This window comes from Tiliqua scincoides, chromosome 3 (genome assembly GCF_035046505.1).
Source record: "Tiliqua scincoides isolate rTilSci1 chromosome 3, rTilSci1.hap2, whole genome shotgun sequence".
Classification (NCBI taxonomy): Eukaryota; Metazoa; Chordata; class Lepidosauria; order Squamata; family Scincidae; genus Tiliqua; species Tiliqua scincoides.
This window is the reverse complement of record NC_089823.1, coordinates 117,068,096-117,094,768: the sequence shown is the minus strand read 5'-3', so window position 1 is coordinate 117,094,768 and position 26,673 is coordinate 117,068,096. Positions and strand designations below refer to the sequence as shown.

At 42.3% G+C, this 26,673-nt stretch overlaps 1 protein-coding gene across 2 annotated transcripts in view; it reads right to left on the bottom strand.

Annotated features, from left to right (window-relative positions):
- Window positions 1-26,673, bottom strand: part of KLHL1 (kelch like family member 1) — a 230,053-nt gene that overhangs the window by 153,124 nt on the left and 50,256 nt on the right. For both annotated transcript variants that reach the window (XM_066620078.1, XM_066620079.1), the window contains one exon: window positions 19,233-19,369. In XM_066620078.1, coding sequence (XP_066476175.1) covers window positions 19,233-19,369 — 137 coding nt within the window. The remainder of the gene's footprint in view (window positions 1-19,232; window positions 19,370-26,673) is intronic.

The window sequence follows — 26,673 nt, the reverse complement described above, 5'->3', positions numbered from 1 at the left end:
TCCTCCACATTTATGGTCTTGGCATCTGTATATTTGACCAACCACTGATCAGTCCATTGGCCCACCTGTCTCTGCCCCTACAGCATCTCACCAGTTATTTTTAAATGGATTGGAGCAGTCACTGCCATCCTGAGGAGTAGAAGGTCCATCAGGCAAGCAGGAAGGAATACGGAGAGAGCAGAGTCCTGCAAACCACTGCCGTCCACTGCAGATTAGAGCCGCTGTAAAGAGCAGCCCAGCTGGCTGCTCACCAGCTGGTTGCTCTTTTCTTTCTCTTTATGGAGGGCAGTGGAGTCTAGTGTTCTCTATCTGCTTCCTCTGCTATCCACTTCCTGCTAGAGATCTTTCTGTTGCCTCCTGTATCCTCGGTCTAGCAGCTCTAAGTTCAGTGTTCTCAGTGTTTGCTTTTGTTTTCACAGCATTCTGAGCAAAACAAAAAAATTACATTTTGCAAAGCGTTGGCAAGCAAAGACAGATGAGTCATGAGCACAACAAGGGGAAATTCATGAACGGTGGATAAGTGAAACAGCGGATATGGGTTCTGTGGATATGGGGGGAGGAATGTCTGTACACTAGATATAATAGTAGTTGACAAAAAGAAAAATCAAGTTTAGGTAATTTATACCACAATCCCAGATGACAGTAGAACTGAAGATACAGAATGTGAGAAAACCACAAGATATCAAGACCTGTGAGTAGAACTTGGGCATCACTGGAAGAAGAATATCAAGAATGTCCATACTGTTTCAATTGTCAATGGAGCCCTTGGAGCAATGTCTGGAAGTCTGAAAAAACATGTTGACATTCTTGGCCTGGAGCAAATCACATCAGCTCTGCTCCAGAAGACAAATCTGTATATTTGATCAACCACTGATCAGCCCATTGGCTTTTCTTGCAAAAGCAAGAATCCTATGAAAATATCTTTGCAGTTTCCACGATCTTGACTAGATTCCAAATTGCAGAGTAGATCCCGAATTGCAGAATATAAGCAGCAGAGCTGTGTAGACATAGTATAATAATATTACTGAACTGTGATTTTAAAGCAACTGGCTTGGATGCCTGATGGCAGAAAGATGAACCAGAAATGTCATGAATGGTTATTTTTAATGTGAGTGTTCACTGAAAGACTGTAGACAAGAGAAACATATTTACGTAAATCTGGACCTGAACACAAATGTTCATTGTGTACTTACAATACAACCATAAGGTTTTATATGCTCAACCTATGCACTTCTTCACTGGTGCTGTATCAGCTGCTTATGTTGTCCAGTGTATATCATAAAATATGGCATTGGAAGACAGGAATGCCAGATTGTTGAGCTTCATTTTTACAATGTTGTCATAAATGTTTATTGATTCTGATAACTTGATAAAAGAAAGGCAATCTAAGAAGCCCTGAGTCATAAGAACATAAGAACAGCCCCACTGGATCAGGCCATAGGCCCATCTAGTCCAGCTTCCTGTATCTCACAGCGGCCCCACCAAATGCCCCAGGGAGCGCACCAGATAACAAGAGACCTGCATCCTGGTGCCCTCCCTTGCATCTGACATAGCCCATTTCTAAAATCAGGAGGTTGCACATACACATCATGGTTTGTAACCCATAATGGATTTTTTCTCCAGAAACTTGTCCAATCCCCTTTTAAAAGCATCCAGGCCAGATGCCGTCATCACATCCTGCGGCAAGGAGTTCCACAGACCGACCACACGCTGAGTAAAGAAATATTTTCTTCTGTCTGTCCTAACTCTCCCAACACTCAATTTTAGTGAATGTCCCCTGGTTCTGGTATTATGTGAGAGTGTAAAGAGCATCTCTCTATCCACTTGATCCTTTCCATGCATAATTTTGTATGTCTCAATCATGTCCCCCCTCAGGCATCTCTTTTCTAGGCTGAAGAGGCCTAAACGCCGTAGCCTTTCCTCATAAGGAAGGTGCCCCAGCCCAGCAATCATCTTAGTTGCTTTCTTTTGCACCTTTTTCATTTCCACTATATCCTTTTTGAGATGTGGCGACCAGAACTGGACACAATACTCCAGGTGTGGCCTCACCATTGATTTGTACAATGGCAGTATAATATTAGCAGTTCTGTTCTCAATACCTTTTCTAATGATCCCAAGCATAGAATTGGCCTTCTTTACTGCCGCCGCACATTGGGTCGACACTTTCACACCTGTCCACCACCCCTCCAAGATCTCTCTCCTGATCTGTCACAGACAGCTCAGAACCCATTAGCCTATATGTGAAGTTTTGATTTTTTGCCCCAATGTGCATGACTTTACACTTAGCCAGATTTTGGCAGCTTCTATATCACTTCCCAGATGTAACTGTCTTTTCTTCCCTTCAGGTTAACCATATTCGCTCCAGGGAGTTGGAACCCAGCTAAAAAGAGAAGTTAGGAAAACAGTTCTTCTTGTATTCTATTGACTTTTTCTATCATTGGTCTAGAATAGCAGTTCCCAAAGTGGTGGGTTGCAACCCACCATGAGAACTGAAAAGCTTGCTCAGATGGCACCACAGCAATTGTGGCACCACAGGGACCGAGGGGCATGCTACCTGGGGGACTCTCTGGGGGGCTTCACAACCCCTCCTAGGCACGTTAATATGCCCCTGGGTCCCCACAGCATCACGACAGCTGTGGTGCCATCAGGGCATACACACCCTGCTCCTGTAGCACCCCTGCAGCCATTTACATGGTTCCCAACTCCCTTGGAGGAGTTTGGGAATCCCGGTCTAGAACACACAATTCTTTGATAAAGAGAATGTGCTGTGAATGTCTTCTGTGGACCCAGATCCCAGAAAGGAAGAGGTCTCCACATCTGCAATTTATACCCAGAGATGCCATCTCCTGCCTCATTTTCTCATATGTCTGTCACTTCCCATGGCCATGCACCTAACACTGCAGCAGCTCCCTTTTCACCACCCTTTATAACATTATTTCCTGGAAACTCTTCTTAGAACTCCTTCCTTTAACTTATATCTCTCTCTCATACCTATTTTCCTGTTTCATGATACAGTTCCTTGCTCTATGCAGTCTACTTGCAATTTAACTCACAGTTACCCTTGATCTTTTCCCACAATCCTGAATCAACTGTTGGGCCATTGTTTCACTTTTGCCAAAAGCCAATGGGAGGCAGTGGTGTCATCTGGCACAGGAGGTCAGCATGTCACCCTATGATGGACTTCCTCTCTTGCAGTGGGTGGGGTAATGCCCCAAGTGCTGAGCGTGGTGATGTACCATTGCCCCACCCCCACTGGTTTTTTGGCTATAACTTTGGATGGAATAGAGGTATTTCAATGTGGTTTGTTTCACTGCATTATGCATAAAATTATGCATTGATTGATATATAACAGGGGTGTTCAAACCCCAGCCCGGGGGCCACTTGCAGCCCTTGGGGGCTCCCAATCTGGCCCTTGTGGAACCCCCAGTCTCCACTGAGCCTCTGGCCCTCCGGAGACTTGCTGGAGCCCATGCTGGCCCAATGCAAGTGCTCTCAGCATGAGGACAACTGTTTGACCTCTCACCTGAGCTATGGGACAAGGGCTCCCTCCACTACTTGCTGTTTCACATCTGTGATGCAGCAGTGGCAGTGAAGGAAAGGCTAGCCTTGCTTTGTGCAAGGTCTTTTACAGGCCTTGAGCTACTGCAAGACCTTGATTCATTCATATAAGTTCCATCTCTAATAAATCCATTTATGTAAATTTATTCAAATTTGAAATGTAAATTGATTCATTTTTTTACCGGCCCCCGACACAGTGCCAGAGAGATAATGTGACAAAATGTTTAGACACCCCAGGTATATAACATGACGATATTATTCAAAAATACAAAGATTTTTAAAGTTTTGGAAAGTAGTGGTGTCACTCCCCTGGGCATGTCACCTGGTGTTGCCCGCACAACCCTAGCAATGCCACTGATGGGAGGTATCCCAACTGGCAATTTTACCATCAAGAACTTCCTCCACAAACAGAAGCTTCCTTCATGAATGAAAAAAGTCTGTCCCACTCATGGAGGGAGCTCCTAATAGTAGAAGTACTAGTTGGTGCATCACCCTCTAGCAGTGGTTCCCAACCTGTGGTCCGAGAACCACAGGTGGTCCGCAAGACGAGGTCTCAGATGATCATCTTGGTTCACTTCCAGTGTGTCTCCAAGTGAGCATTCCCCCAAGGACCACTGAAGTGTCAGCTGTGGCTGTAGGTAGTCCGTTCTCCACCCTCTCTGGTTGTTCAGCGCTTGCTGAAGTGCCAGCTGTGAGAGGGTCCATTCTCCACCCTTTCTGGTAGTCTATGGAGGAGTATTCACTCAGTGAGATGCTTACCCATTGACCACCAGAGAGGATAGAGAATGGACTCTTCTGCAGCTGGAATTTCCATTGTCTTGCCAAGTGCTCCCCTATGGACTACCAAACTGAATTGTATTTTTTTTTTTTTTGCATGATGGGGATGGTGGGGGGTTGCATGTGATCCATGACAATTCCAATGTTTGCCTCAGTGGTCTGTGGGCTCCTAAAGGTTGGGAACCACTGCTCTATAGAAAGGGTGTCATGAGCAGAGTTAGAAGAGGGCAGCGCTGTAAGTATGGCATGCTCCACAATGCACTGTCTAAGTGTCCCTTCCCCTCAGCATCAGATTCTGATAACAAAATAATAAAAAGGCAAGTTCAGTATACTCCATGGTATCTCCAATATTACAGCTCCATTCCTAACAAGCTTTACAACCATTGATTATGCAAAAAGAAAGTTAATCACCACTATGCATTCTCACCATGAATACCAATGTAATTTGTGTCACCTTGATGAGAACTAGATATAAAATGTCTCCTAAATATTTTACATTTTATAGAAGCCATTTCTTTAACTTTTTGCTAACAGAACACACTTGTTGCATTTGTCAATATTCAATATCCAGATACTGACATAAAGCAAATAAGCAGATCAACATTTTCTTATCATGTCACAAAGTGACAGAGATAAGTTACCTGATGACCTCCATATTGATCCCAGAAATGATCGCTTTTCTTTTCATAATAGTAACCATTTTCTCTTCTCTTTCTGACCCATATCCGGTTACTTAGTTTTCGTAAATCCAACTATCAATACTCTCCACAGAACCTGTTTTTTTCTTGTCGGAACATCTGTTGTTTTCTAGCTTCTTGCAACTGCTATTTTTATCATCTTCAGCTAAGAAATCCTTCACATAATCCAACAAGGGAGCCAAAGATATAAAAATACATAGTGCTGGTTTGAGAGTGTTTCCTCATTTTTACTGTCCAATTTACAAGTTGTGAAAAGGCATTTTGGAATGAAGACAAATTCTGAAAGGTTTCAGGGACGTTACAAGCAACAGTAGCAACACCTCAGGTGCCCTTTTAAATTGTACTTTAAACTGTGTGCCCATGCAGGCAGTAACAACAGTGGTGCTAGAAGGCCTTCCAGAACCTTCAATGATTCTCTGTAACTATCTTTTTCACCTGGAATAATATCTTTTTCACTGCATCATTCAAAGATGTAGTCCAGGGAAAAACACTTAGCTTGTAGAGGTGCACAGCTTAAAGAATAATGCAAAAGACTACCTGTGCTACCTCTCTCCATGCTGATAACTTCCAAAAATGTTTTAAAATATCAGGCAACTCCGCCTGTGAAAAAACCTTCCTCCAGTCCCTCATTCCTCTCGCTAATGAATTTTGCCAAGATCAATTTCAGTAACATTGATCAGCACTAATATACTCTCAGCCACTCCTAACCAAGCTCTTCTACTAATGCCCTGTGCCAATGAGAAAGCAGGGATGTACTAGAGCAGGGGTGCCAAACTTGTTTCATACCAAGGGCCGAATGGCATTCATGATGCCTGCTGAGGGCCGGACATGATGTCATTAGGCAGAAAGTGATGTCATTATGTTGCAAGGTTGAAAGAAAGCAAGACTCAGTACCAGGAGTGAAAGTTTGGAGGCTTTTATTCTATTGCATGCAATGGCACCATATTTCAAGATATGGGAGAGCCCAATTTTCGTGGGGGCTGCCCTTTTAGCAGTAACACCTCAGCACTGCTCAGCAGCTGAGAGCCGGGTAAAAAGCTTCCGTGGGCTGCATCCGGCCCCCAGGCCTTATGTTTGACACCCCTGTACTAGAGCCACAGCACTGAGTCTCAAGTTCATAAAGATAGGCCATCATGACTTGTCCAGAGCCATTTTTTGAGTCATTTTGACTCAAGTCACAGTCTTTTCAAGAAACATCAAGTCATGGAAGTGGGGGGATGACGACAAGCAAGCACACACCAAAAATAGAGTCACAAGCACACACAAAAGTGAGTCCTGACTCGAGGCTATTCAAATCTTTTCATTTTTAGGGTAAAAACCCCAAGTTCCGAGTCAGTGCCCAAGTTTTTGACGTGCATGACTTGAGTCTGTAAGAGTTGCAAAAAAATGCGCGTTTTTGCGACTCGAGTCTGAGTCATCCAATTCATGGCCCAACCCTGGGAGCAAGCACTGCAGTCTGCAGGCAGGAGGGGCAGTCCTGAAGTTCTCCTCAAAGTAAGGGATCCTCCATTCTCTTACCTTGGAGTAAGTTTCCACTGCCCCACTAGGTCTCCTCACACCTGTGCCAGCCATTTAGCTGGTACAGAACCAAAAGAGGGAATTGGCGAAGATTTGACATTATACATCAAAGAGCTGCAAGTGGCTCATGAGCCACAGTTCGGCCACTCCTGTTAGATGCTTAGCTATGTCCACTGTGGTCAGTCATAAGAATATAAGATCCAGCCCTGCTGGATCAGGCCCAGGCCTATCTAGTCCAGCTTCTTGTATCTCACAGCAGCACACCATATGCCTCAGGGAGCACAAAATGCTCACATCTCGTTGCCACTCCCCTGCATCTGGCATTCTATTTACCCTCACATGCCCCAATGAAGACACCACAGTGACCAATTTTTAATGAATGAAACCTAATGAACATCCCTTCCCTCCCTTGCTGAAAAAGGAGGGTAGACAAAAAAAAAATGCCATCCACAGCCAATTTAGGTGACAGAAAAAAAAAGTCGGTAGCATTTGCTAGCCATGCTATAGAGTTGGAGCACATGAAGTAACCTTCTAGATCAGTAGTTCTCACATATTTAGCACCAGGACCCACTTTTTAGAATGAGAATCTGTCAGGACCCACCGGAAGTGATGTCATGACCGGAAGTGACATAATCAAGTAGGAAAATTTTAACAATCTTAGGCTGCAATCCTACCCACATTTACCCAGGAGTCAGTACCATTTACTATCATTGTTAAAAGAATATACATAGTAGCTTGTTAAAGGTATAGTTCTGTAACATTTCAGTCACATAACATGGTAGCATCAAGTCTAGTATATTAAAATAAAATACTGAAATGAATGGGAACCCACCTGAAATTGACTCGCAACCCACCTAGTGGGTTCCTAGTTTGAGAAACAATGTTCTAGATGTGTGAGGAGGCAACTTCAGGTTTCACCAGGAAACTTCAGGTTTCCACCTTCCCTACTAAGTACTTCTCTTCTAAGTATCTGTAGAGACCCACAAGGCCTTTTAATGTCTTTCTGGAAGATATCAGAATTTATTCTGACTTCTCCCATTCACTCTGGAGTTTTGGCAGTGGAAGAGGTAAACTTCACTTTCTGCCAAAAAGTAGATGCTATTTATAGGTCAATTCCTACCTTTTCTGGCCAATGTTATAGCACCTCTTCTGCAGGCACTGACTGCCATGAAGCAGTCAGCGCTGTCAGAAAAGGCACTCCAACATTGAGCTCAGAAGTGTGCTGCTAGAGACAATGGCAGGAAACCAGTCTTCCTGCCAGCATTGGTGGTTCTCCTGCCACCTGCCAGGGCAGGTAAGTCAGCAAAAATGGTGGGGGAAAAGGTGGGAAAAGTATGGAATACTTTATGGAATAGGGGTTGGGGATGGGTGAATTGGGTCTGGAAAGGGGTGGGTTCAGTGGCAGCAACTGCCTCTGAATCCTCTCCCGGAAACTGATCCTTCACTATTGTTCCCTTACCCAGAGAAGAACTCGGCAACTGCTTCTGCAATTCTGCACCTGATTCAGCAGTCCGCAAATTTTAATCTTCAGAAAACCTTCTTAAATATTTTTTGGTATGATCTATTTCCCGCATATATTTCACATTTATATCAATATGCTGTTTCCATCCCTTTTTAGTAACAATAGAAGCAATTTTTAAAAATTTTACTCTAAGTATATAATACAATCCTTTAAAAGTCCTTTGGAGCTGTTAAAATGATAATACAACTGTATTATCCCCTCCCCATCTTTGACATTAGATGCCCAAGGTGGCTTACAACTTTTAAAAAAAGATAATAAAAACAATAGATACAATAACATTAAATCATCAAAACAGCAATCATAAGGAGAGAAATGCCAGCAGTAAAATAATAAAGGCAGTAGCTTAATAATAATCAACAAAAGACTAATCTAAACAAAAAAATATTTAAAAAACAGAGGAAAAACCATAACAAACAGGGGCTATGAAATACCTACTAATTTTACAGCTCAGTCCTATAGGCCACTTATGATCTGCTGCCATGTCACCTTTCAAGAGCACAAATGTTGTGCTGCTCTGGAGCAGCTGGTAAAAACTGCTGGAAGCTCTGTTCATGTGCTAGAACTGCCCAGGCACTCCACTGGTGCAGGTAAAGTGGCAGAGGGGGCGGTTTGGGGGAGGATCAGGTAGGGAGTGGAGTTTGAGGGCGGGGGGGGGGGAGCTTTTCAGCAGCAGTCAAACATGCCAGATCCTATCCCTCTTCCTCAGCCTGGACCTGCCCTTTTCTTCTCCTCAGACTTACACCAGCAAAATAGCTCATATATCTGAGGAGACCCATTGGTAATCAGATGGCCTATCGAGAGATACATTAAAAAATATGTTTACTTACTAAGTCGTTGTCTGATCACCTCCCACCACTGCATGCAACGTGTGCTCCATCACCCCAGCTACATGGCAGAAGAAGGTAGGGAGTAGGCCACCAGCCAATGTAACTGATCTAAGAAATGCTTATAAATACTTAAAAAGCATTGTTCTGCTAATTTTCAAGTATTCTAGTATGTGTCCATTAATTTAAAAATGTAATCAGTTTAGCCCTTATTCATCTAAAAATTTGAAGTTTTCTGAAGTACCATGCTGGTTAAATCACCCCTTGTGAATAATGACTAATAATGGTAAAATACATGGCCAAAAGGCTGCACTTGATTATGACTAAATATAAATGGTCTCCCAAGGATTTTATTTTTTCACCACTGACACTAATTCTAACTACTTTTTCTGTTGCCTAATTTTCAATACCACAAAAATGTTCCTCAATGTAATACAGCCCTATTCATTACTATTAACTGAACATTGCTATTAACTGATGGCTATTAAACTGGAATAAACTCTGCCTTATATGGAGAAACAGAAATGCAATACATAGTACATTCGCCATATTATATTAAAAGATACAGTGGTATTTTTCCAAGACCGTTGGGAATACACAGCTAATCTAGTGCAAATGTAATTTTAAGTTTTCAATAAAACAATATGTCAGTTTCTACAAAATAGTATTTGCTTTATGGACCACCTTTAATACTACTCCTTTCTGTAAACAGCTTCAAACAGTACGTAAACTTTAAACTAATTCTTGTTAAACATTTTAATAATAACAATAACAATAATAATAAAAAAACTTCATTTCTATCCCGCCCTTCTCCCCAAAGGGACCCAGGGCGGCTAACAACATATAAAACAGATTAAAACATAATTTCACAAAGATAAAAACACATTAAAAAACACATTAGCAGAACCCATAAAAACAGTAGTCAGATAAAAGTCAGAATAAAAGAGCATAACACAGCAGTACTTAGAGGAATCAAGCCTGTAAAAAGCAACTAAAAGATGTATAAAAGATGTTAAAAAGGCCATGAAGTCAGAATTTTACTGGTATAAAAGTAAAGTCATGAAAGTCATAAATTCAGAAAGTCATGAATTTTACTGGTATAACCTGATCTAGTAACATATAGCCATAATTTAAATAAATGTCATATATGATATCTATAAAATTGATAGTAAGTAGATCCAAAGAGCCATGTGTAGAAAGAAAATAGCAGCTAATGCTATTCTGCAAATAGGAATAAGGGAATATGAATTGTTGATGGGCAGCATAATCCTGTCCTTGGCAGAGCCACTGGGTGCAGGGGTGCCAAAATGGTGACTGCTGCATTCAGCAGCCCCTCTGAGGCCCTCAGAGATCTTCTCTCAGAGATCTCCTCTCCCTTTTGGCCCTTTTCCCCCAAGGAAAGCCCTAGGCCCCGCAATGCAGCTTCTCAACTCTGCGCCAGCCATTTTGCTGGTGCAAACAAGAGACCCTTCATGTCGGGTTTTGCAATCCAACAACATAGGAGCCACCCACCAGGCCAGTTCCCGGCACCAGTTCCTGACTTGTGTGGGCCTGGTGCCAGTGTTCCCTCCTCACAGGGTGCCATAAATGTGCTTTACAGTATGTTTACAACGCACTGCGCCAGGGCTGGATATCCACTGAATTGGACCCTCAAACAGTCATCATATGTGAATTCAGGAAACATGATGGAGCCACACTTTCTGTATTCACCCACATTATTAAAGTTCCTGAGCAGAAGTGCATGAGTTAACTGGAACAGATAGCCCAGGAATGTTCTTTTGGTAGCTGCAACAGCCACCACTTTGAATGATAATCATTACTATTACGCTGGTGGTAGTTTTGTTGTATTTCAGACTTCATTGTGCACTGCTTTGGAAACCTTAATGGTTTCAAAGAAGCACATAAATTTTAACATTAATAAATAAAATGTGCGTGAATACCAGGAGGTGTAACTCCCACTTACCCAGCAGTTCCATAGGAGCAGACAGTCAAACCAAACTGGAATTCCAAAACCAGCTCAGAGTGTTTTTCCCCCTCTTTTCTCCTTTCCAGTGAACAGAAACTGAAACTACAATCTCTTTGTTAAGAACATAGAAGAGGTCCACTAACTGAGTCCAGGGTCCATCTAATCTGGCATCCTGTTTCTCACTGTTTCTCCTGTTTCTCCAACTAGGATGCTGCTAGGAAGCTCAGAAGCAGGTTAGAGGCAACATCCCTCTCCCACTGCTGCTCCCTTGCTACTATTTTTAGAGGCATATTACCTCTGAAGTTGGAAGCAGCATGATTAGTAGCCTTGATTAGGATGCCTTGAACCTGAGCCAGAACCAAAACTTTGAACATAAAAAGCAGAAGGTAATTCACCATAAATGTTTCAATAATCAGGCAATCAGCTAACAATTGTATAATCTGTGCTTTGTTTCTTTCTCTGTTCCACTACATTTAGTAAAAACCTTTTTAAAAAATAAAAAAATTATACATTTTTTAAAAATAATATTTTCTTCAAGTTACATCGTTATTATTGTATTCATTTTAAAGAGTCACACTGCAAGTAAAAGAGTTTGAGATTATTCTGCATGACATGTTTAAAACAGCTCATAGTGTCTCAATGAATTAGCTTTAAAAGTTGAATTTTAAAGTTGAACTTGAATGGTACTTTTTTAAAGTTGTACTTTATGGTACTAAGTTTTAAAGTTGAACTTGAATGGTACTCAATTTGTTAACGATTTGACTTCCTGCATGTAAGGTTATTTGCTGTGATATTATATTTCACTTCTTCTTCTAATCATATATATATAGTATATACTCTGGGATGGATTAAAAAAGAGAGATGGGTTAAAATAGTCTGAATTGTTTAATATAGGTTTGCACAGTATAATCCAGTGAGTGGAAAGTGTAGCCATTTTTATTCTGTTGTTATACAAATATTTATTGCCCATAAGAGTCCCAAAGTGCATCTTAATTTCTGCCTCAAAAGTCCTAACCCCTGGCCCATCACTGTTCATTTGTCTGTTTGGTGGTGGCCTGGGGCAGGGCTTTTTCTGTGATGTTACAGGTACGTGTCACTTAATGGCAAGGATATGTTCCCCGAAGCCTGTTGTTAACTGAAGGTGTTGTTATACGAACAACTATCTATAGCAGTGGTTCTCACACATTTAGCGCTGGGACCCACTTTTTAGAACAAGAATCTGTCAGGACCCACCTGAAGTGATGTCATGACCGAAAGTGACATCATCAAGCAGGAAAATTTTTAACAATCCTAGGCTGCAATCCTATCCACACTTACCCAGGAGTAAGTCCCATTTACTATCAAAAGAATATACATAGTAGCTTGTTAAAAGTACAGGTCTGTAGCATTTCCCCAAATGCAGTCACATCTCAGGGTAGCATCAAGTCTAATACATTAAAAATAAAATATTGAAATGAATGGGGACCCGACCTGAAATTGGCTCGTGACCCACAGTGGTTCCTGACCCACAGTTTGAGAAACACTGATCTACAGGAATTTACCTGCTCATGGTGACAAGCCTGGGAGCCTCTCCTGTGGTCTCTGTCTCTTGCTTAGCTCTTACGGGGCCAAAGCAACTTTGAACACCACCCATAAGTCTCCCCAATGGCCTTCCAAAAGCAAGCATGCCCAAATAAGCCTGAAACCACCCTGCTGCTCATGCACCTGAAAGGCTATTCCCTGCTGCTTCTGGCTGCCTCACCATCACTGCTTGTGCACCTTAAAGTCCTGGCTGCTCTGCTCCAGCAGGCATCACACAGGACCAGCTGATCGGACAGCAACAAGCCAGAACACCACTCACCAGCTGGCCCTGCGCAACACCTGCTGGGCAGAGCAGCCAGGATTTTAAGGTACATGAGCAGCAGTGGCAGAGCAACCAGTGAGGTTTTTCGGGTACATGAGTGGTGGTGGCAGGGTGGTTTCGGTGAACTTATTTGGGAATGTTTGCTCTCTGGCAGACCACCAAGGGACTGCTGTATATTCAGTCTGTCACTGGTTGGAACACCGTTAACTGATGCATATCTGTACTACAGTTTGAAGCGCTCTTTTTTCGCTGTGGAGATTCTGTCAGGTCCTTCTTTTGGTCAATTTTAAAAGGCCAGTATAAACTTTTCTGTGCTGCTTTACAGCCTCATCCTGTTGGGTTACCCCCAAACCCAGGCTCCTCTGGCTCCAGGTGTCGCAAGACACTCTGGTGCCGGAGATGAAAATGCAGGGCCGGCACTAAGACCAGCACCAGTCAACGCTGGGACTCCGTGCCACAAGGATGACCAGATGGTGGTGCTGCTTCACTGGCCAACATTAAGCTTAATCAGGGTGGGGGGAGGAGGGAGGAGCAGAATGGGGTAGAGGGACGGGGACATGGGAGGGGATTGGAGATGGCGGTAGACACTGCCACTGAATCCAATGCTCCCTCCTGAGTCAGGAAACCCAACATGGATCTCCTCAGTTCTGCGTGTGCACAAAAGTGGGTGCAGATCCGAGTAGACCCATTGGGGCTGCCACAGGTCAACACAGGGTATGGGAACATTGTTCCCTTACCCCGAGGAGACTTCAGTTGCTTCCCTGGCCCCACAGGATACAGTAGTAGTCATTTCGCACAGCTGTAGCCCCAGATGCTAGGGAAACATAAGACAGGGTCCTGAATCAATATTCTTTTAACTTAAAGCACAATCCTATGCATGTCTACTCAGAAGTAAGTCCTGTTGTGTTCAATGGGGCTTACTCCCAGGAAAGTGTGGATAGGATTACAGCCTTAGTTATTGCTACTGACTTCGTTTTTTACTTAAAACTATTATATCTACGTATTTTTATTTATTTTCTTAATGTTATCAGTGGTTGTCTTGGAAAACCTGCAGTTTGGAGGGCAGGCTATAAGTAATTTAAATAAAATACTTATTTATAAATAGTTTATTTTTTTTAAAAAAAGAGCAGTTGGTGGGCACCTGTTTTGTTACAGTGCAGGGGTGTCCAGACATTTTGACAGGAGGGCCACATCATCTCTCTGACATGGTGTCAGGGGCCGGGGAAAAAAAGAATTAATTTACAATTCAAATTTAAATAAATTTACATAAATGAATATATTAGAGATGGAACTTATATGAATGAATGAAGGTTTTGCAATAGCTCAAGGCCTATTAAAGGACTTGCACAAAGCAAGGCCGGCCTTTCCTTTGCTGTTGCTGCTGCATCATAGATGTGAAACAGCAAGCAGTGGAGGGAGCCCTCGTCCCACAGCTCACGCGAGAGGTTGAACAGTTCGCTGTCACACTGAGAGCAGTTGCATCAGGCCACCACGGGATCCAGCAAGTCTCTGGAGGGCCAGAGGCTCATTGGAGACTGGGGGCTCCCTGAGGGCCGGATTGGGAGTCCTCAAGGGAGTCCGCAAGTGGCCCCAGGGCTGGGGTTTGGGCATCCCTGTTATAGTGTAACAGAAAAGAAAGAAAAGATGGAAACAATCTATTATTCTTGGGGAATTTTTTAAGTCTCAATAAATGTTCATATTTTTTATAAATGTTTGGACACACTTTTCATTAATGTCTTCATGGGATCAAGTCAAACAGTGTTACTTACTGAATTGTGAACTCTGAGTGTCTCCTTTGAGGCCATGCATGAACAACTCATGTTCTTAAAGGTTCAAAAAAGGTTTCCTTAAAGGAAACAGGTAACTGAACAGCGGCACAAATCAAAATTTTTCGTAGGCATGATGTGAAAATTAACATTCCCACCATTCATTTGTTCAATTAATCTCAAGGATTTGCATCCTGCTTCTCCTGCTGTTGACTCCCAGAGTGGCAAATACAATAAAAGAGTGGCTAAAAACATTAAAATAAAACAGCAGCAGCAGGAACTGACAGAAAGACGGAACAATGCACAAAAACCAACAACAGCCTGGGGAAATAAGGAGGGTTTTTTTTTTTTCCTGGTACTGGGAAGATATCAAAGTTGGCACCAGATGAACTCCCTGGGAACGACATTCCAACGTTAGGGCACCCCAATAAAGAAAACTATTAAGGGTCACCACCTGCCTCATCTCTGAATGCAGTGGCATTGTGTGTAAATTCCTCTACAGTTCCTGTACATTTGTTTTATCTCTCCTACTCACTTCCTTATTCACTACCACTTACCCCTCTTCCTGTTTCCCCTTTCTTACACTTCCAATTGGGGAAAGCTAACAAAGATATTTGCTGGAAATTTTACAAACAATCCAAGGACATACATACATGAGGCATACATACATACATACATGATGCATACATGAGGCAGATATTTGGTTGAATAACAAATACAGTATTTAAAACTAATCGATACAATAAAACAGCAGATAAACAGCTACTAAGTGAAATCTAACTGAAGATTCACCAACAGCCCAATCCAAACACAAGTTCCAGCAGTGCAGCGGACCCAGAGGATTGGGCCATTAGGATATTCATCCCCTCACAGCCCCACTCCACCCCACACTGATTCAGCCGTGCCAGAAGAGCATGTGCTGCATCCTGCAGTGGGGCAGTCAAGGAGTCTCCTCCAGGTAAGGGAATGTTTGTTCCCTTGCCTCAGGGTAAACCTTCACTGCCCTTATACATCTACTCAGACTTGCACCAGCAATTTGCCAGGCGCAAGTCCAAGTGCAACTGGGTAGGTGCATCGAGGCCTGGGAGGGGGACAGGATATCCCACCCTTGACACACACCTCTCGCTACCCGTTCCACTCACCACCTGCCCACCACCATCCGTTCCCCAATTTACCATTTGCAGCAGTGGCCAGGCAGCTACAGTTTACACTGCATTGCATTTTGTGATGGCTGTAAGTTTCCTGCTTTATATACCATTTGTCTCAGAAGGGTAGCCTGAGAATGGAAACCTGTTTAAATACCCAGATAGCTGTCATTATATCAAAGATGTATTCTTCCACAGCATATCAAACATAACACATATTTAAAACTGACCAGCTGGTCGTGGCCTACTGGAATGGAAGGCTAAGTAATTGGTATTTTAGAGGAAACAAGTGTAAATTGCAGTAATATGTTACTTATATATTTGCATAATACATACTATTTGAATTAAACCTCCAGTCCTAATGAAACTGTAATTTCATTTATGTTGTAATGAAACCTCTGTATTGAGTTTACATAATAAAATAACATCCAGTAATCCCATTATAACAAATGAATGTTTTACAAATATCTTAATATTCAATTAAAACAGTTAAGAGAAAGAGAAAAATTCAGTTAACACACACTGAATATATATATATTCTCATTCAGTATATGTACTGAATTTTTGTGTTAACTGAAAATATAAATATATATAATTTCAGACTAAACATGTTGTATTTTAGATAAACTTATTACATACAGAAGTTTAATTAATTTTGCTAAGGATGCTGCTTGGTCACAGAAACATTAACATTTCATTGTCAATAACTGTTTGCAATTCGGCAGTTTAATTTTTATTCATCTTCCTAATACCTCTCCTAAGGGACAGCACATTTGATTTAAGCTGGAACCTTATCAGTTCAATACAGAGCTTGACATTCTGCTGGTAACCATGTAAGCCTGTGAAAGCTTCATTTACTTATATACTTCACTGAACACAGTGCAATTCAAACAGTGGCATAGCTAAGGGGGTGCAGGAGGTAGCGATCGCACAGGGCAACAAGCTTTAGGGGGGCAACAAGCTGAGCTTGACACTAGCGGCCAAAATTGTGAAAATCTTGGAATATACGAATAATACTATCATGTTATATATCACTGTAAAGGTAATTTAATGCAGAATGCAATGAAACAAACCACATTAGAATATCTGTATTCTATCAAAGGTTATGGCCAATTAACCAGAAAATGAAAACACAACACCTTTAAGGAACAAAAAGTGGATTTATTTAACTCAAAACTAACCTATGAGACTGATTGTTCTGAGAGCCAATAAGATGTTATTATGAAACAGCATGGAACCAATAAGGTGTTAATATGAGTCAACTCTCATTTCCATGTATACAGCTACTCCTGCTAACTGGGTAAAGAGGCACTTCTTCAAGTGGTGCTCCTCTTATATTAACAGGGAGAGAATAACAGTCCCTCTTCACCCAGCACAGTGTCCCTAACCAATACAGGGCACACTTTTTATTTATTTACTTAATTAAATTTGATTTTGTCATGGGGGGGCTACAAAACCTTTGATCCCAGGTAGCAGATAAATGCCTTAGCTATGGCACTGGCTGGGGACAGGTGACAGATCAAGTGGGTGGTGAGCTGCTGGGGGGAGGAGGTAGGTTTCCCCCCAATTTGGTGATGTCACTTCCAGTTGTTGCATCACTTCCGGGGCATCATTTTGAGCTTCACACCGGGTTACACGTTCATTCGTTAAGCCACTGATTTCAAATATCATTTCAGGATACTAAAGACTATTCAGGAGCTAAATACAAGTCACACACTAACATGTGTAATAATACACTAGCACTTCTAAAATAAACACCACAAAGTTATGGTAATTCACTTCTAGAGAAAGTGGTAATTTAGAGCACTGAAGTGACCCCATGTATGTGGGTGCCCTCTCTCATTTGTGTGGGTCTTTTAGAAAGCCGCTTAAGGGGCATGAGCTCATATGTACTTCTAAATTGCTGTTAGCTATCTTAAGTCTCCACAATAAGGCAGCAATAAATTTATTTATTCATTTAGAAGACTTATATTGCACCTCCTCCCCCGCCCCAAAATACAGGGTGCTCAAGGTGGCTATAATGGGTAAATTGGGTAATACGAGAAGCCCAAGACCCACTCAGAAAAAACCCATGCTGTTCCTTACACTCTTCCCCACACTAGCATCAATGCAGTTTCTCAAATGTTGGTGCTGATATGAGAAGGAGACACAGCTTGGTATCCTAAGTTCTCCAGTACTGTTTGGGGCTTCTCACACTAAACAGTGGAAGTGGACGGAGCAGGATTCCTCTTTTTCTCCTAACAGCAGTTAAACTTATGCCTCTTACTTTAATATTTACACTAATATTAACCTTTGCCTCTCTAATATGGGCACAACAAAAATTTACAAAAAATTATTTTATCCACCAACCTACTAATTTATTCCAGTTCAAGAGAGATGAGGCAGCTGTACCTCATGCACCCCATATATGGGATGAACGGCTTCTATAAAGGCAACCACATATTGAGAAACAACCTTAGACCCAAAACTAGAGTGACCAGATACAATGGAGGACAGAGTGCCTATACCAGGGCTTTTCAAACTGGGGTGTTGTGATGCCCCAGCCTGTGGGCCCTGGTCTGTTTCCCCTTATGAGGCGGGGGCAGCCAAGAGGCAGAGAGGAGGCAGCGGCACGATCTCCAGGATCGCGACACTGAGGGGGGCTGCAGGGGTTTGAGTGCATTTACCAAGCCTCCTACAGCCTCCCGGGGGTACGGAGAGCCCTGCGCAACCTTCTGCAGGGCTCCTTGCAGCTTTGAAAGCAAAAGCGGAGCGATCGCGCCCTGCCTCCGAGCGCCCTGCCTCCAAGCGCGATTGCTCCACGTTCACTTCTGAAGCTGCAGGGAGTCCTGCAGAAGGTCTCACAGGGTTCCCCGCACCCCCGGGAGGCTGCAGGAGACTGGGGTAAGTGCACCCAAGCCCCTGCAGCCCCCCCCAAGTGGCGTGATCCTGGGGATCGTGCCACTGCCTTGCCCCCACCCCCGCTGCCTCCCCCTGCCCCCGCAAGAACTTACAGCAGCTCAAACTCTCCCTGAGAATTTGAAAACCACTGGCCTATACCATTAACCATTGTAGATACTCCTATACAATGGTTAATGGTATAGGCACTCTGTCCTCCATTGTATCTGGTCACCCTGCCCAAAACATAATACAGTCAGCATACAACCGAACAGATCCCTAGCTCGAGCACATACTGGTAGTACCCATGTGTACTAACATTCCTGACAACCCAATACTATCCCACACCTCACTTACAGCAATCAAGTGTTCTACTCCTCTCCAATACAAGGCGATTTCAACAAAGAGCATGAAAGTACAGGATCCAGAACCGAATGTGTATGAATATCATATCGACACAGTATCCCACCATTTACCAAACTTTGAAAGAAGTCCTAACATATACTACTTCATATTATACGGACAGAATGGGGTGGCCCACCTTTCAACTTTAGGGCTCCTGGACCTTTAACAATTGTGTAGAGGAGGGAATTTCAGCATGAGATCTGTGTCATGTCACAGATGACAAGCTGCACCTTTTAAAATTCCCTCCTCTACACAACTGTTAAAAGACAGGAGCCCTAAAATTAAAAGGTGGGCTATTCACTATGTGACAAAATATGTAATATATTAGAGTACCTGTATATGCAAACTGAACAAGATCCCACAGTGCACTTGGGTCAATGCCTTCCATTTTGATTTCCTCTTGCTTGGCTTCACAAACATCACTTGTAAACATGGCAGCAAAGTAATCGGAAACCGAACTTAGAACAAGTCTGAAAACAAACAAACAAAGAATTGCATAAAATGAATGTACCAATTCATTTATTACTTTTCACATTAACTGTTGAACAGTCCAGCTGTCAATGAACTCAGAAGAATTTGCTTTAATCATGTTTTACAGCAGACCTGCATTTTAGAACACAAGTTGCAGCCAAACAGATATTAAAGTGGGAGAACACATGCTCCACCAGAACCAGGGGACATCCACTAAAATTGAATGTTGAGAGAGTTAGAACAGACAAAAGAAAATATTTCTTTACTCAGCGTGTGGTCGGTCTGTGGAACTCCTTGCCACAGGTGTGGTGATGGCATCTGGCCTGGATGCCTTTAAAAGGGGATTGGACAAGTTTCTGGAGGAAAAATCCATTATGGGTTACAAGCCATGATGTGTATGTACAACCTCCTGATTTTAGAAATGGGCTATGTCAGAATGCCAGATGCAAGGGAGGGCACCAGGATGAGGTCTCTTGTTATCTGGTGTGCTCCCAGGGCATTTGGTGGGCCGCTGTGAGATACAGGAAGCTGGACTAGATGGGCCTATGGCCTGATCCAGTGGGGCTGTTCTTATGTTCTTATGCTCCCCTGCATACAGAAAAGGAACAGGCATACTGGGATGTTGAATTCTTTCTCTGCTAGTTCCTGTGGCTGAATTTCCCTCTCCTCAACTTTTTTTTTTTAATGTTGGCTTGGTTCTGAGATGCCAAGTAAGACCATTTGGAAGAGAAACATATGTTGGGAATCACTGGGGGTGGGATGCAGGTAGAAAAAAGGATTCAGCTTTTCAGATTCTTTGCTTTAAATTGTATTTAAGTATTTAAATATTTAATTTAAATATTACTTGTGATCACCCTCACTCTAACTAATGGAGTGTGTGCTTTTAAAAAAAACAAAAAACAGAAAGTAATTCCTATTTGGTTCTACTGGTATGTAAACATACCAATAGAACCATAAATCAAATCCTTCTTTAAGGTGCCTGATGTACTAAGCCAGAGGCTCAACGTATAACATTAAAACACATAACTAGAAATGAGCAATTCAATTCACAGCAGAGACAATCAACAAGGAATGAGCATGAGCAAGTGCAGCTACACAGAGTTGTAACCTGATTTACTCAGAAGTAGGCCCATTGCAATCAATGGGTGTTATTCTTAAGTAATGGTGCACTGAATTGTAGCCAGGGACTTTGCTTCAGATGGAAACAAGGATTACATCCTGGTGTATAAAAAACCAGACCTCTGCCAAACATTTGCAAGATGGAATGAGACTGCAGAAGGGTCTGCTAAAGAAAATGAGGCTTGCTTGATTTAAATAGAAGCCTTGAGCCCTGGCTTATATTTTTTTCTCAGGAGGAGAATAAAAGGTTAACTTTGGCTGCAGCTTGCCAGGGAGGTTACGTGGAGATTAATAGCCCTCTAATTATCTCTGCATTGTCCTGTTGCTTCTCCTAGTGCTGTGACTTGCCTCAAACAGCCCTGACCCTGTGTGAGCTAGCAGATAAGGCAAGAAGCTGATCTAAGCTTGTTTTATTGGCAGAAGTTTCTCGCCTTATAGGTGAGTATCTACAGTAAGTAGAAATCAGTGAAAATCCGCCACCTCACCACCTCCACACGCCTTCATTTCCTGGAAAAGGAATTAGTATAAAGCCACAGTTGGTAACAAATCACTTCTATTAACCCCTGCTAATTGGGTAAGAGGCACTTTTTCAAGTGGGTGCTCCTTTTTTTAGCAGGGGGAGAGTAACTGGCCCACCTCACCCCAGCACTGTCTGTTCTAGTGGCTGCCTGCTGGTATTCATTTGCATCTTTTTAGATGGTGAGCCCTTTTGGGACAGGGAGCCATTTAGTTATTTGATTTTTCTCTGTAAACCGCTTTGTGAACTTTTAGTTGAAAAGCGGAATATAAATACTGTTAATAAATACTGTTAATATTAATTCAAAGTCTATTTTTTAATGACTGTCAAGGAGCAAAATAGAAACTGAAAAGAATTGAGGATACAATTGAAGCCAATAGCAGAGTGTCATCATTTCTAGAGATATATTAACAGTGTATTAAATATACACTTCTGAACTGCTACCACCACAACTTTTTGTCTCTAGCATTTAACCAGGTGAAACAACAAGTGCACTGTGCCTCATAATTAATTTTAATTCTGAGAGATTGGTATCATACTAAATTATAGTTGTCCAGTATTCAAAAGCATTCAGTATACATAAGGAAAGTAAGGAGGACTTGGGACTAATTGAATCTACAATGAACTGTTGCTTTCTGTACCTCCAAGGACTACAGGTGGTAGTGAGGTACAGTGACCCCAGACTGTAACCCACATGTAAAGGCCACTGGAGCAACACATAAGCAAGGTGAAAAAAAGGCTGCTTGGTGGTTAGAAAGAATTATTTTGCAAGTCTGAAGCACAGAGACTAGTAAAACCTGCTTGATTTTATTAAAGGCAATAAGCTGACTGAGGCTGGAACTTTGGGGCCTCAAAGGCTGTGTTATACACTTTGGAATTTAGTTTAGATAACAGCATGAGGAGATGGCTGGAGATGTAAGCCTTGGCAGAAGTTAAACACACCTTTGTCCCCCAGAAATCTTTGTAACTATACTTTCATGCTGTAAGAACAAAAGCATACAAATGGAGACCAAGTAACCTTTGATACCAAACCAAAGTATGTACCCAAGGTAAAAGGTCACAATAGTTATATAGAATTAAGACATAGAAGTCAAATTGTTTTATTTTAGTGAAACTATTAAAGGAAGTTGAAAGGTCTTTGCTTTAAACTGCAGAAGTTTGCAGAGGGCCCCACAGTGTTTTACTAAACCCAGGAGAAGAAATGCAGAAGAGATAAGATAGGTGGCTCAAGCAAGGCCATCCTAATTCGGATGAGTCTGAAGGGGATGTATGCCAAGAAATGGGTCTGATGTTCTGCCAAAGATGAGGTCTTCACACCTGTCTTTGGGCATTGTGTCATCTCTTTTAATGAGGGTAGTTTAAACCTTGTCAAAACAATTTTTAATTGAATTGATGGATGTGAAAAAGGGTCAACAATGGGTCAACACTGGATAAATGATGTTATAGCACACTCTACTGGTTTTTGAAAACTTTGTAATTCAATATGTTTGTTTAATTTTACCTTTTATGGGAACTGTAACCTGAAACAAGCCTATCAGGTGTCTCTAAAGTTATTTATAGCCCATTAAGAGTTAGCCCCATCTATGATGTCAAACTTCAGCCAATGGGAAGTTCAGATTTTCAAACAAAGGACCCAGAATGGTATAAAGGGTCCGGTTAACATTGGGAAATGGCTCTCATGCTTTGAGACATTAGTTCCATGAGATGCCCGTTGCTTGCAACGAAATAAAGCCTGCAAACGATCACCCTTGAGTACTGAATCTTGCTTTCTTGAACCTTGCAACAGTAGTGAATCTCAGTTCTGAGTCTTGCTGACCTATTCAGCAGAAAGGTCAGTTGTCTCCCACATGTCATTTTCTCCTTTGCAATTCCTGCTATGTCTACAGGAATAAACTAATGAACCCTGTTTCCTCCATGGAGTGTTGCATACTTCCTGAAGCTCAAAGATAATCCAGCAATTCAGAAAATTATTTGGATATAAGCTCAAATGGTTTAACCTTTCCAACACAACATTTAAATAAACCCTCTGCTTTCAAATACGCATTTTTGTTTGTACTGAAACTGTACCTTTGATTGCAGAGGCCTGAACAACTGGAAAATAACTACAAGTATCTTCCTTCCCCCTGTAACTAATTGAGGTCATCATGACAGCAGCACAACAGAAAGGATTAACCATCATCCTGACACCATGGTCTTGATTCAAATTCTTTTGAAAGACCGGAATATAACTACACTTTTAGAGTTACATGTAGTATGGTGCTTTGTTTGGAGTCTGATAACGCTGCTTCAGCCATTTGCATGAGAATGTAGGCTTCAACTGCCCAGCTTCCACCCATACCTGTTACATAGCCAGCAGTCGCTGGTGGAGGGGAAGGAGGTGGGGCCTGCAGGGTTGCTTCTCAGTATTCTACTCTCATATGTGGGACCTGCCTGCCACTCAAGAGGTAGAGTATGAGGCTAGCTGGTCACTGATAGGAACCAGGTAGGAATTTTTAGCTCCATGCTGGCTCAGGAGTGGGTTTTTTTCACCTACCCCAGACTGACCTGGTTGGGGGGGGTGTAGCCTGTATGCCGGGCAGGATGCTGTGGGATAGGGAAGACAGTTACAGATCAGTTGTCTGCCCAAAGGCAAGCAGCCAGTACCAGTCTCCAGTGGTTACCTGGCAGAGAGATACTGGCCAGTTTTACCCCGCAGGCTTGAACTGGGACACTTGCCTCAGAGGCTGTTTAATAGTGTCTTTAAGTGTATTTAATAGAAATCAATTGCCTTGAGTGACCATGGACAAGGTCAAAGAGTTGATCTCTTTTAAATCTGGGAAATTTCCTGGCCCAGATGCCATTCCTATAGAGTTATTGAAAGCAGACCTACAACCATGGGCCTCAACTTTATCAAACCTTTTCACAATGATCGACCAGTCAGGTCTTATTCCCAAAAGCTGGACTCAAGCAATTGTTGTACCAATATATAAAAAGGGAGATCATAGGGCACCTGGAAATTTTCAGCCTATAAACCTTCTGTCTGTGATAGGGAAACTGGATGCAAAACACCTATTAACAAAACTTAATCAATGGCTAACAGATAAGGATATATTAGGTGTGGAACAAATAGGCTTTAGAGCAGGTAGAGCAATTCTAGATCACTGCCTGGTTTTGTCCCACCTAGTTCATAAGTATACACTGAAGTCAGGAACCAAATTATATGTAGCTTTCCTAGACCTGAGCGGTGCATTTGATGAGGTGGACAGATCAAGGCTTGGGAAAAACTGCTTGATCTAGGCATAAAGAGACTACTGTTTCTTATTAGGAAGCTTTATTCTAATACAACTTGCCAAGATAGACTCACCGTTAGAGGTGATCTAACTGAGGAAATTTTGACAAACAAAGGTGTCATACAAGGCTGTCTCCTAGCACCTATGTTGTTCAATTAGTTTTTAAATGATTTATTCACCAATTTGGAAGGAGTACAGGGTCATCCCCTAAACTTGGAGGTCAGCATGTTCCATTGCTACTGTATGCCGACGACGCTATCATTCTATCACAAACACGTATTGGTCTTACCAGGCTGATGAGTAAATGTGTGAGCTATTTGACAGCCAACAAACTTCATCTAAATTATGAAAAATCAAAAATTTTGGTATTTGCCAAAACTTGGAAGCTTTTTAAGTGGAAATTCAATGACCATACTATTGAACAAGTCAAACATTTTAAATTTCTGGGTATACACTTTTCATATAACCATTCTTGGGTCACCCATCAAAATATGACTCTAAGCACGGCAAAAATAACACTTCAGGCCATTAACTGCTTTTTTTATAATAAAGGCAACTCTTACGTATCTGCAGCACTCTGAGTTTTCAAAGCTAAAATCATTTCCCAAGTTCTATATGGAGTTCCCATATGGATAAGTGCCTGGGATCACTCAGCTGAACAGTTACAAGCAACATTCTTGAGAAAAATTTTAGTCCTCTCAAGGTGTGTAACATATGCTGCTCTGTGTCTCAAGACAGGCCAAGATTGAGACCTGGGCTTGGCTGAGAACCTTTAAGTTCTGGCTTAGAGTCTTACTATAATGGGGAACAGAACAGTTCACTGTCACTTGGAAGACAGGTCTCCTATAGTGGGCTCCTCTAACCTTGAAAAAAAAATCAGAATGATGGGTATTGAATTTGATTCTCTGGGATCCTTATCCCAGATGGAAGCCTACCACATTATCAAGAGAAGTCTCCTAGATACTCAATGGCAGAGTATGCTAAGTGCAGCAAACAAGACTTGTTTGCCATTGAATAGCTGGATTTCATTTATGGCCAGTCAGCCTGCAAGGTACCTATACCTCCTTGAATCTCTGCAGAAACGAAGGATTTTCTCTTTGGCAAGATGCAATGTTATGCCTTTGGCTGTAATGACCGGAAGATATAAGTGAATTCCTTATAATGAAAGGCATGTGTGTGAGCTCAGAGAAGTCGAATCGTTAGCCTATATAATTTTGTATTGCCCACTGCACTCTGAAGCTCATTTGAAATTTCTAGTTCTGTTGATGCATTTAAAGAAAAAGTACGAAAGCCATGAGAACAAGATCCTAAAGTCAGTTAATGCTCCAGACTCAGTAGAAAATGTAGCTACTTTCTTGGAGTCAGTGTTGAAGAGTAGCAGGTCAAGACCTGCAACACAAGGGGTTAACCAATTACTATCATTATGATTTGCATCTGTACTTGTGGTTAATTGTTGTTTGTTCTTTGTTTGTCTGTTTATATCTATCTATATGCGCCAATAAAGGTTTCTAAGTAAGAAATCAATTACTCTAGTCAGCATAACAAAGGAGTGGGGTAACAAGCTGCACCTGATTTTCTACATATTTTCTACAGCTATTATTTTGATCCATGCGCTGCCAATTGTGCATGGAACAATGTTGCCTGGACTTCCCATCCTATGAGACCTTGGGGCTTTGGCCTTATTGGTGGTCTCATTGGTGGACAGCAGGGCTTAGCCAGCATTTGGCTGGCACTGGAAAGCTGCCTGCCAATCCGATCAACTTGTGATTCCAACCCTCAGTCCCTTGCTTGAAGTCTGGGATTAAATGGTCTGTGGAGCCAGGTCAGAATTTTTTGTTGCTCACCCGATTGGATCTTAGCAGGTAGTTTTTTTCACCTACCTCAAAAGAAGTGGGTTGGGTGCTTCTTTTTCACTATTAATCAACTCAGGGCACAATCCTAACCCACTTTCCAGCACTGGCATAGCTGTGCCAGTGGGGCATATGCTGCATCCTGCAGTTGGGGGGCAGGCATAGAGGCCTCCTCAAGGCATGGCAATGTTTGTTCCCTTACCTCGAAGTTGCCTTACTCTTATGTCAGTGCTGGAAAGTGGGTTAGTACTGTACCCTACGTCACTTTAATTCTGCAGGTTAGTGCAGGCCAAGAAGGCTGGAATAGGCCATTTAGCATGCACCCTGAGGTCAGCAAATTCAGGGAGAGAACCTAGTACCGCCCCTCAGTACTGATGCAAATACCTCAGTACTTGAGGGTCTGGCCAACCCTCTGGCCTGGCTCACGGAGACCACCTCAAAGGCTGCCCAGCACAGGACAGGCTTCTGCAGTCCAGCTACCTTTGCTTTTCTGGGGTTGCTGGTGACAAACAGGGACTGCTTTCATGGGGTGCCGCTTGGAGTCAGGG